We start from the raw sequence: 12,591 nt of genomic DNA on the forward strand, positions 1-12,591 counted from the left end.
ATGATACCCGTCACTACGGTAACTTTTGTTGTCGTCTCGATTTCAGTAGTCAAGACCTATGAAACAGTGATAGTCTTAAGGATGCCTCGTTTGTTGGATACAGATGAAACAACGGAAGATCACGGCTAATCTAAACACCAGAAATTGAGTTAAATAGAAAAGTCAAGGTGTTGATAGTTTATTTTTTAAAACAAAAAGATTGGAATTTAAAAGAAATACGTTGACCTCGAGTCATTTGGATTTCGATTTCCCCTGTCGGGAAATGTATTCATTGAGACCACGTTGAGTATTGCAATCATTCACCGACACTTTCTGAAAATGCGTTCCTAGCGAGCAAGGCTCCGACTGAGAATCCATACATTCGAGCCTTGTACACAGTAAGGTGAGAGTAACATGATAGATCATGTGTGAATATTAATTGCTATGTGTTCTACTTACATGAAACGTATTTGTTTGCAACGACCAATGGTATCAAAACGGGCAAAACAAGTGATTTAATACCTGGATAAATTCCTGTCGTGACTTTGGGCAGCAGCTGTCTGAAAGGAATATCATACAAAGTTTGTGGCAATCAAACGTCATTTGCTCGGTATAGTTTCGAGACGCCTGAAGTACCTGGAAGGGTACATTTTTTCATTCTTCACCGAAGCGGATGACACCTTTCCCAATTGTCTTGACTGTGGGCAAATCTATCCTTCAGTGTCCAGCTATGGCTAGTAAAGTTTGCCCACAGGCAGAAAAGTAACGTTGAATTGATGCAATTAATAACTGAAATCTCGACATGAAAACATCCTGAAGTACAGCAGGCTTATTGTCCTAACAATTTTTCCAACTTTTACCTAGTGTCATTAAAGAAAATCTCCCAGGAGCAAATGTATGCTGGTACCATGGTGTAGACTACTGCTTTACTAAAAGACAGAGAAAACCGTTTCATTTCCGAAGCAAGGTTTATTATGTGTTCGTTTGTTTCTTGAAGACAAATTGGTTTTCATTCAAACAACCAGTAGGTGGACAGACCTAGCATCATAATCTGTCTGAAAAGTGAAGCAGCATCACATTGAAACTGAATAGAATACAACAAAATCACAAGGTACTCAACTTTTTTTTCTTAAAATGAGACCACAACTGGACAATAAACAGGTTCTACCCATCACCTTTACAATGTGTCTAGTGAACGGAAATCAGATAGTGGACTATCTAGCGTCAAGCATTTTCAACCCACTCACAGAGGTATGGAATCATAGATAAATACCCCGCTACTGGCTCACCATATTTACAATCCCATTAAATTAACATTAAATAAATATATACAAACATGGACAATGACAACCCGCCCTTCCCCTCCAAGCTGATTTCCATTGGAGATTCAGCAGAATTGATGTTCCAAGTTATATCATTGTTTGGAAATTGTAATTTTAAAAAAATCAGTTTACCTAGACACCAGAGTCAAAACATTTTTCTAGCATGTGACAAGGATGGGAACGGTCCAAACTACGTAATCTACTCATACATGGTTTTGGCACATTATGGTCATGAGTTCAGACCACATTTCTATCAACATAAGATCCAACCTAAAGGAATAAGAATTTTATGAAGAATTGTACTTTTTTTCGACTTCAGGAACATATGGTCACATGAAGCAGGAGAAAGCGCTCCTTGGTAGGATAATTGAAATGTTATGAAGTATGGATCAAACCGGAATTTTTACATACTCTGCAGATTAGGAATTTGGCATATTTAGTGTCAAATGCTGTAATTTGGGGGCTGGGGGACAAATGTTCATTTGAACGGTATGACAAACGGGAATGTTTAGATCGAGAATCGAAATTGAAATTGTTCCTTCTGTAACGCTTACACCTGATTTACCCAACAATTGACCATCAAATAACAAGGTGTGGAGCTGGATGAACACAGCAGGCTCAACAGCATCGCTCTTAAGATGCTGCTGGGCCTGCTGTGTTCATCCAGCTCCACACCTTGTTATCCTGGATTCTCCAGCATCTGCAGTTCCTATTATCTCTTGACCATCAAATGTTTGTTCGATACATTTTAGCGTTTACGAAAGATTATTGAAATTAAGTTAACCTGTCCAAACTGTCAGTGATCCATTGTTTGGTTAAGAGGAATTTAGGAGCGACGATGAGACGGTTCGAAATCAGTCGGGGTGACATTTCCTCCCAGTAATTTAATGCTGAAATGAAAATCATGCTCTTCAATCGATACTTGAATCTGAACTCATTGGTAGTGGTAATTTTAAACATTTTTGCTCGTCGTTGGTTTTACAAATGTAAGAAATGAGCTAAACACCACCACAAATTAATGTTTTCCATTCATTTAAATTACTTTCTTTTTAGAGGCAGTGTTTTCACATCTAGTCAAATGCTCAATGTGATCGGAATTTTAATCTAACTCTTGGCCAACTTGTAACATTTCTTGGTTGTAAATGCCTAACTACGTTTAGATTACACATAGGGTAACATGGATCTCTGACAAGTCAGAGTGGCGGAAGAGGGAAAGCGAGATGAGGTTTTAATCTATGTTCGGGCATGATGGGCCAAATGGCTCCCTTCTATGCTGTAAACGTCCGTGCTTGCGCATGGAAAGATAACAAACTGGTTTCAGCCAGCTAAAGGTGAGCTGAACACTGACTCCGTTGGCAAGTCTGACCCTTTGTTACTAATTTTGCCTGCAGCTTTTTGTTTCTTAAAATGGGAACGTTCATCCCACTGTCGACCTTGACCATTTGTAACCAACCTGCTCAGACCTGTCATGACACACCTCTGTAGCAGATGAAACTTGAATCCAGGCCTTCTGGCTCAGAGGTAGGCTCACTAAGCGTGCTCCAATTGCCCTCTAGCCTGTGCTGTAGTTGGCTTTAATCTTTGTTGGCTTCAACTATGAGGTTGAACAAGTCTACGTGTGCCTTTTGAACTGCAATGACCCCGGAATCCCAGGAATCTGCAGTCCCCAAATCTAATGCACAACTGCTTGATGCGCTTTTAAAACCTAAATTCCCCCTGCTTATTCAACAATGTTGCAGGTCATGTTTAGTGAGACACAGTCCTGCGGAGCTTTGATAGAATGGAAGCGAGTCACGCCTTAACAAAAAATACCGTGCTAGAATTCACTATGACTATTTCTGCCTGTTTAAACACCCAAGTTTAACAGTTCAAAATACCAACGTTGTATTAGTTTAGAGTCAAACAGGAAGATATCATAGTCATAGAGAATGGACATGGGGTTAAGCTACATGAAATTCCGCAAAGGCAATTAATTGCAAGGGGACTGGAATATAAAAGGGAGATTTTATTGCAGCAGCGCCGGGTTTTGGGGAGATAAATTTGGAGTATGGAGTACGGTTTTGTACAGTTTGGGGGGGAGGGGGTTGGGAAGTATATAAATAATTTAGACACAGTCAAATGAAGGCACACTGACTCATTCCTGGATTAGAGAGATTATTTTATGGAGAAGGGTTGAACAAATTGAGCGCTTATGCATTGGCTTGGAAGTATGAGAAGTGATCTTCCTGAAACACATAAGATCCCGAGAGGACTCAGTAGGCTGGATACAAGGTGGATGGTTCTTCTTGTGGTGGGGCCAAAGCCAGGGGACACAATTCAAGCATAAAAGGTTTTGCTTTTGAGACTGAGATTCGGAAGTTTTTTTTTACTTCGGAGGGCTGTTCGTCTGTAGAATTCTGTTCCCCGGAAGGCAGTGAATGCTGTGTTATTGTACTTATTTAAGGCTAAGATAGCTAGGAGTTAGTTGGAAGGGTTATGGGGTACCGAAGGAAATGTAGAGCTAAGGCCACAATCAGATCAACCACGATCTGGATAGTCTCCTGCTCCAAAGTCCTACGTTCCTATGTTCCTGGGCGAGTGGATCTCATTGTGTGGACAAGGGGTCAACTTTAAGTAATCCGTTTAATCTCGTGATTTGGAATTGATCACCGCTTACTTTTTTTATCAATAGCAGAAGCAGTCGTAAATCAGTGAAAATACAACAAATAGCAGGCAAAATAAATCAATCCTATTCATTTTTGTTTCCATCACTGCAGAATTCTTAAGAAAATGTAACAAAATGCAATGGGGCTTTCCTTTTTTTTCATTGCCATATCCCTGGGACTCTGATCGTATTGTGAGAGATATTTTAACATAGGATTTTTTCTTGGAAATTTAAATCAGCGTGATCACTATGTATTCGCCAAGATTGTGCTACCAATCGTCGCTTTTTCACCTAAGTGCCTCAATAACAAACCAATTAAACATTCCTTTAACACCCGTGTTCTCCCAGGATTTCAACATTCCTGCTATTTATCAGATGAGTTTAACCAGTCTGGGCCTTGGGTTTGTTTATATCCCCACAGGGGATAATACTCCGCCACATACCACCTGTGGACTCAAGGAGCAGCAGTTCGGCTTGTGGTAACTCTTCCATTGACATGCATGGCCTGGGGCAAAGAGTGAAAATCAAGGAAAATACGTGAAAAGGAAACTCATTCTCAAAGGAACATTGATTTTGTAGAATACCAAACGTTTGATTTTTTTAAAATATCACTTAGTCGAGTAATATACCTATGCGTATAGTTAACAAGGAATACTGCTAGATGGCCAACCATTGGGATACAGCAATGTGAAAAATGGCTGCGTATTATAATAAGATGAGACCCATGATATGCGTATCAACAACCATGACTATTTTGATGACAATATAACAGATCAGAGCTCTTTGCAACAGTTGTAACGTGTAAATATGTTCGAAATTGTTGAATAATACAATAATGCATTGTTTCTAAATAGATTTAGAGTTGTTCTCAAAAACATGTCGAAATGCAGGTACTGGAACATTCATTCTCGGAACCCCTGGGATGAGAGAGGAACAGTCAGAATGCCTACAACGTTTATCGTTAGACTACGTTGTTTTCTGTTCGTGCGGACGTGTCACCCTCAACTTCGCTGCCTTCCCTTGCAACGTTGTTATTTAACTTGTTTCAAGATTGTATGCAAGCGAGATACGTGGACAGCGCGGTTCCGTTGAACGGAAAGGGGAAGCAATTTGAAACGGCTACTTAACAAACACAACCATTAAATGTTTCCTAGTCATGAGGACGTAATTTGCTATTCTTTCCAGAAAATGCAGACAACCGACATGGTTAAAAAACAAGAATTTTACTATTTTTAGAATAACCTCGCTCTTTCAATTTGAGAGGCACCCAGCACATCCAGACAGCCCATCTCTAAGAATCTGCATGGATTTTATTCTCAATCCAGAGTCTACTGACCAGTGTCTACTGACCCGCGTGAACCAATTCTCTCTTTCAAATATAGCCCTTTTTTCAGTACGCATGCTGGCAATTTAATGAAGTAATGCGGTGGGGTATTTCTTAAACAGTGTAAAAGCAATTGGCTCACTAATAGTGACGGATGCAATTCTTAAGATTTATATGTAAGTGATAACTTCGCCATGTGTTCATGGCGACATTCTGACGAACAAATGAATTTTCTTCCTAACTAACCATATCAAGCTGCTCGAGTACAGCTCCTGTGCTTTCTGCGAATCTTCGGGTCGTGTTTGTACTAGAATCTACCATCGACATTTAATATGGTATAAATTCTCAAGGGAGTCATTGGGTCGAGGCTTTGCGTTTGGACGGTGCCTTCAGTGTCCGCTCATGTTCAAACTGACCAAAATGCCAAAATGCATCAGCTGAGGTCAAAAGTGTTTTGGGTGGAGACGTTGCTCACTTGTCCCCTGAGCTGAGGGAGATTGTACGATGGTTAAGCGTCCTTCAAGGGATAAGGGGGAGGTCGTTACAAAAAAAAATCGAAAAAGACTGATCACAATGCTAATAGTTTCTGGGGGGTTGGGGCGGTGCATCCTGTCGTACTGAGCGTTTAAGTACATGCTGCCAAATTCAGAACAATTGCTGAAAGGAAGACCAGTTACATTAAATGGTGTGTCGGAATGTACCAAGTCTTAAAGAGCCTACGCCATGCAGGGGGAGCACTGCCCGTTCCTATAATGCAATGTTCCCTTCTCATTAATCTCTGTTGGATTTCAGTCCCGTCTCTTTGAAGTGAACTCACCTTCTGTCTGTACTCATTCTGCTTTGCGTAGTTATTTTTGCAGTGCTGGTGTTCACCTTGAACTTGATCTGACAACTGCAATCGAGGGTGAATAATTATCTAGTTAGAGCTCCGTTTAGATTCATGTTGACTGGAAGGTTATGGACAGTCACACTATTGCCTGTATTGTTATGCTTGGGGTTAGATTCAGCAGATTCATGTCATTATTGTCACCATGTTAAATGTTGTGTGGGAACCATCAGGCCTTGGGTAGTATAACTTTAAAGGTTCTATATTGAAGCTGCACATCCACACGGGGAGGGGGTGGGGGTAAAAAAAACGCTATTAAGTGTTTCTGTTACCTGATCATCATTTTCTTTTGCTGGAATGTTTCCATCCTCATAACATGCAGAACTGTGCACAGAAATCGGACCTGAAATGAACATGGGACCAGAGGATTTTGATAACATATATATAAAAAATGAATTTGCAGTCACACAAGCTGATCTTGGAATCGCCTGCCATTCTGACGGAAAATGGAAGTCAAAATGTTTGCAAAATTGGAAAAATACCAAGAAAAAAGGTCTTGATGTCTTGCATCCAGGTCCATATTGGTTGCAAACAGTTGACCCAGTGTTGCTCCGTTAATATGTGCGTTGTCGTCTTTTCCAAGTCAATAGAAGATTTTTTTTATATAAAGCTACAGAAAATAAAAAGTTTGGAGGAATGTTTTTCATTTCCTGTTCTTTTCCTCCTTGTCTCCAGTTTTGGTGCCTGCCTCCCCACCAGATGTATGTCTATTTGGGTTGTTGTTTAGGAACATCTTGTCCAGTCCCTTTAATGCTTCCGTCAGGTAGTTCTGGACAGCTGTGAGAGCAGCACAAATGGCGGGAGAGCCAAAACCATGCGTAATGAGGCTAAAGTGAGTCAAACAGCTCTGGATGCCTGGGTCTAGTATGGGGTTGGGCCTGGTGTTCCCCAGTGGAGACCTATCCTGTGCCAGCAGATCTGTAAATTCTTTGCAAAGTTGCCTGCGGGTTAAAAAAACAAGGACAAAGAATGTTGCAGTCAGATAACACAAATCAGATGTATGCAATGGCATTGCTATGGAAATCGGTTCAACTGCAACCCCCACCCTCCGCCCCCTATCCTCCCACATCAACCCGCATATCATGGTTAAGGTAAAGCTGCCTGTACGGCGTTGACTTCCAGTGTACGCGCATTTCTACAATAGTCTACAACTATAATTATCAAACAATTCAGGATGTTTTTAATGGAATCTCATATGTTCTCAATTCTTATAATGAATCACGGATGTAAATCTTTCTTTAATTTGCTGAAGAATGAATGTAGTAATGCAAAGCTAAATATAGATTAATCTCTCTGTGAATTAATCCTGCTAAAAGCAGCACAAGTTCATACAGGTGAAAGAGTTACGGTTAGGTTACGCGTTTACTGGGGCCATTTTCAACCAATAACACGTGTTAGTATTACCAGCATAATTCAGTCCTTGTAAAAAAATCTTGCATGTTACAGGTGTGCGAAATCAGAAATTATTACAAATAAACACAACGAAGACTTTAAAAAAATTCGAGCAAAGAATTTTGCAATAGAACCACGGAGAAATTAAATCCGCTGGGAAGTTAAACTGATAAGAGTTAAAACATAGAGTCTTGCTATTGCATTTGTGAATCAGACAATCTTAAGTAGAGTTCATTCCAAAAATATTGTATCTTTTAAAATTATATTTCGAAGGTATATGTAGAATTATTCTGAATAATCGAGGTGAAAGGTTAGCTGGTGCAGGCGGGAATATGGGGTGATCAAATCAACCATGCATTTATTAAATGGTGGAGCAGGCTCGAAAGGCCGAGTGGCCTGATCCTGCTCCAGCCTGCGCATAAAATCAGCAGAGATAGTAGGAACTGCAAATGCTGGAGAATCTGAGATAACAAGGTGTAGTGCTGGATGAACACAGCAGGCCAAGCAGCATCAGAGGAGCAGGAAAGCTGACGTTTCAGGCCTAGACCCTTCTTCAGAAATGCAAGGCCCGAAATGTCAGTCTTCCCGCTCCTCTGATGCTGCTTGGCCTGCTGTGCTCAGATCAGCAGGCTGCTTTTCTCAGGTTTAGTGGCTCTGATGAATTCAGCCAGAATGAAGAGAAAGAAAGGGTTTGCTGCGCAGAATGTCAGAATTGTATCTGAATTCCGTTCAGCCCTGAAACTGCCAGGAAACCCCGGGAAACTCTGTGAGTGTTTCAGGCACTCCTTGGTGAAGTTACAGCGGGCCACTAGAGACGTTTCCTTCAGTTTTCGCTCAACGGAAATTCACCCCATGGCCATCCTCCATTTGAGCAAAAGAAAGTTAAACTGTGCTTCTCATTTGCCTCTGCAGTAGCTTCTGCCTCACTGTGATGTTGTGACGCGGTATAAATTTGACCAACAGGAATGATTCCTCAAGAGCATCTTCAAGAAGTACTATCACAAGACTTGCATTGAACATTTCATACAGTGTAAGGGTTAAATCCGATTTTGAAAGAATTCTGGGCCCAACGTTCTCTTAGACATTTTTTCTAACCTACCTGGATAGTTGGTGGAAATATCCAGAATGCGTTTGCCTCCAAAAAGTTAAATTCCATGCATGGTGAAGATTATTTCAATCTCCTCAGGGGGAGGCAATTGCAGTCCGAAACTGAGAGTAACAACTAGTTCCTGTATGGCTGGAATTTATACCACAGCCATCGTTTTCAGACTGGCAGCTACTGTATAATTGCAACATAATGCTGCTGCACCTGACCTGGAAATAATTAATATTTATATTGAGCGTTGAAATGGAAATTTGTTCCCATTTCCCAGCATTAGCCTCTATCAACTTGATGCAAGCATTGATTCTACTGGAACACTTATTGAAGAAAATATTTGAATTGTAAAGTTTAACAATGAACAGAAATCAAATCACAGAACGTTGAGAGGCGGGTGAATTGCATCGTCTATCACCCTGTTGCCAAGCGGATTACCGATTTACTAAAGTGTTATCGTTTTCCGAATGATAAACGTGGTGTCTACACTTATATTTAGACCATTTTATTCTGTCTCTAAATTTGCTAAATAGAGTTCCGTGCCAATGTTCATGATACCGTGTAGAGTGCAATAGTGTACTTTTTCAAAGATCATGTTTACTTTGTTAAATGTAATGTTATCAGTGATCACAGAAGATGTAGAACTGGGAATGTTTACAAGATTGTAATTTCATCCAAGAGGGTTCGTATAATGCAAATTTGAGAAAGAAGTCTAAAAGAGATGAGTACCATCATTTCAAGCTTAAATCTACAATTGAAATCTATCTTATAGAACAATGTACACATGTTCACAAAAAAAACAGAAATTGCTCGAGAAACTCAGTAAGCCTGGCAATATCTGTGGAGAGAAAGCAGACTTAAAGTTTCGAGTCTGTGACCCTTGAACAGAATCCATTCTAAAGATGGGTCACTGGACTCGAAACATTGGCTTTGCTTTCCCTCCACAGATGATACCGGACCTGCTGTGTTTCTCAAGGAATTTCTGTTTTTGTTTCAGATTTTCAGCTTTTCAAATACTTTGTTTTATTTTGTTCTGTACTTGGTGATGTTCATAAGATTATTTCGGATCTACATAGATTCCCTCGACCAAATACCGTTTTAATATGAATGTTGAAGGCATTCTATTTGTCAGATGCTAGATGTATCCATACTGCAAGATTGTGTAGCGCTCACTGCTTCAATGAATGATCATCAACAGTTGATTTCTGGGAAATAAACTAATCGCTGTCTTGTATGGAGAAAAATGTATTTAATTTTAAATGGAAACATGTATGTTCAAAGCCCATAATAACCCATGAAAGTATGTTATCTAAAAGATGCGATTAATAAAAATTTTTTCTATCAACCGGCATGTTGAGAAAAGATCATGTAACTCGCAGCCAAAAATATCTGTCAATATCATTAATGCTGAGAATTGGTGTGCAGAGAGCACAATTTTTTTTAAAAATTAAGCCAAAAATCATTGCATTATAGATGAGTCTCAAGAATGAAAAAATGTAGCTTTGTGCATCTTCTTCCTTTGAATATCCCCAACACGAGCAAACGTGCATCATCTACTCAAAGTTCCTAAAAAAAAGACGTGACGAAGAGGTAGAATTTAAGCTAACCGAAGTATATTTGCACCCAGACACAGAGTCAATCAGGTGCTGGGGAATGCTGATCATTTTCTCAGTAAGGAAATGCTTAATTAATTAAGACAATATATTTCGAAAATGTCTTTTAAAAATTTTCTTTGGCGTTCCCCACTTCTGTTGGCTTTTTCCTCTCTCTTCCTATCTCGTTTGCCGTGTGTGGTAACACGTATAAGACGCTCATAGGCAATTGCTATGGGAACATTCTAAACGCTTGCCTTCATCGTCCTTGTATTTTTTTTGACTATGTAAAGTAGAAAACGTCCACCGTGAAGGATTAATGGCAGGGAAGCCAAACGCTTCTAGTCTTCAAAGAAAAAAGAATCGCCTGCAAGCAATTAAACTTTCTGAGATTGTAATATCTTCTGACCCGGCGGAAAGAAACAATTAAATTCAAATCACGTCTAGCGAACATCTGGACGAATTTGAGCAAATGATTTTTTTTCTGGTTTTTTTTATAATCATTGGTGGGAATCAGAGGGACTTTCCTCAATAATGGACATGCGTAGACAAATCACATATTAACGACATTACTGTGTCTTTATCAGATCTGATTGAAACTGTTAGAGCTATTCAAAGTTTTGAAGGATTTTTTTTCTTAAATGCCTGCTAAAAACGGATTTTCTTAACTTCTAAATGCTTAAATTAAACCGTGGCTTCACTATTCATATGAATCTAGTGGTTTTCAATCATTGCTTCAATGAAGGAAAAAAATTCCTAAAGATTTTTGTACTCATAGGTACAGCTTTTTAAACCACATAAACTCAGCCCTCATTTTATGTGACATACTTATTTGACTCTGTCCACTGGAACTACACGTTGATGCATTGTTCAAAATGACCTAAAATCAGCGTGCGTGAAACCTTTAAGTAGGCGAAGGCTGTTTTAGGCAGATACAGTACCAAACATGACACCTATTTTCAAAAAATCGCATTTTGTTCATGCATCATGGCACAACAGCTACAGGATTAACTGTTCGTGTTTATTCCTTCAGGTCTCAAAAGCAGGTAGGAGAGGTGAATAACTCACTTTGTGGCCAGGATCATATTCTTCCTGGAGTGCAGCTCGCTGGGATCTGTGTGCTGTCTGTTTAGGTAGTCGGCTGCTGCTTTGGCAGGGAATTCGGTTTCACAGATGTATCCGAAATCCCGGGCTAAATGTACGGCTTCGCCTGCAAGACAAAACCAACATTACCTCATTGTTATTCTCATATGGTTATATAAGTATTGCGGGTGCAATATTTCAGCTATATCGTATGCCTGTATAAATATTAATCAAAGGGCCGGAACGAAATAGCACAAAGAAAAAAAATGGAGCACATCATAAAAATATTTATGATAAATTTCCTAGCTCTGTTATGTGTACAATGTTATGTGTGACTCCGGTTAATCGTATTGGGCGACCCTCTCGGTTAGGCTGTGTCTTAATGTACGATCCCTGCATTATCTCCCCGTAGTGTCTGCAGGAAAGCTCATTTAAGAATTCAAGACAAACTAAAAACCGACAGCCAACTGAGTTCTTGATACAGTCACTAGATATAATAATATAGTGTAAGATTCGGATTATTTTATGAATAAATATGCAGAGGCTGACTAATTGATCCCTGTTTTCTGTAGATTACAATAGAAGGGATTGTGATGTCAACAATAAATCGCTATTTGGGGCTTAATATTTTGCCCTGGACATCCTCCAGATTTAGAATGGCGCAGTTTACAGGATTTCACTTCAAATTGGAATCAAAGTAGCTGAATCTGAATTGGAGCTAGCGTCCGAGCAAACGCAATGAAATAATTATGAAGCAGTTCATGTCTGTATTAAGGTAATTATTTAAGCTTATACGTCGTTCATAAACATGGAGAACAAAACTTGCATACCCATCTGGTTGCCACAGTGGCTTATACATACTGAGGAGATCTAATAAAAATAAACCTTGTAGGAATGAAAAGGAAACATTTGGCTGAAACATTTGGACGAATTTTTATTTGCCAAAATGGTGACTGTATTGCAAACTTTGGGCCGACTTGTTTGTTGTTCAGTTATGAGACTGAACATAAATGTCGTTTACCTTTTAGTGTTCTATGATGGCTTCGTTTGTTTATATTATCGTAGTGAAGGTGTTTGTTAGTTACCTCTGGTAGACATTTGTCTTTGCAGTAGACAATCTAAATAAAATACCCGATAGACCACATTTATTGCAGAGCAGTTGACTGTTATGAAGGAGTTGACTGTGAAACATTTATCTTTGAAAAGATAAATATTGTAATTAAACAAGAGGCTCCCCCAGGAGTTTCTAACAAACAGCAACTGACTGTTACTT

At 39.5% G+C, this 12,591-nt stretch overlaps 1 protein-coding gene across 2 annotated transcripts in view; it reads right to left on the reverse strand.

Annotated features, from left to right (window-relative positions):
- Positions 1–928: 928 nt before the first annotated feature.
- Positions 929–12,591, reverse strand: part of tfap2b (transcription factor AP-2 beta) — a 44,218-nt gene continuing 32,555 nt past the window's right edge. For both annotated transcript variants that reach the window (XM_048531614.2, XM_048531615.2), the window contains exons 6-7: positions 11,304–11,445; positions 929–7,096 (exon numbers count right to left, since the gene is read on the reverse strand). In XM_048531614.2, the coding sequence (XP_048387571.1) occupies positions 6,799–7,096; positions 11,304–11,445 (440 nt within the window). In that variant the 3' untranslated portion in view covers positions 929–6,798. The remainder of the gene's footprint in view (positions 7,097–11,303; positions 11,446–12,591) is intronic.

Source organism: Stegostoma tigrinum, chromosome 4 (genome assembly GCF_030684315.1).
Source record: "Stegostoma tigrinum isolate sSteTig4 chromosome 4, sSteTig4.hap1, whole genome shotgun sequence".
NCBI lineage: Eukaryota > Metazoa > Chordata > Chondrichthyes > Orectolobiformes > Stegostomatidae > Stegostoma > Stegostoma tigrinum.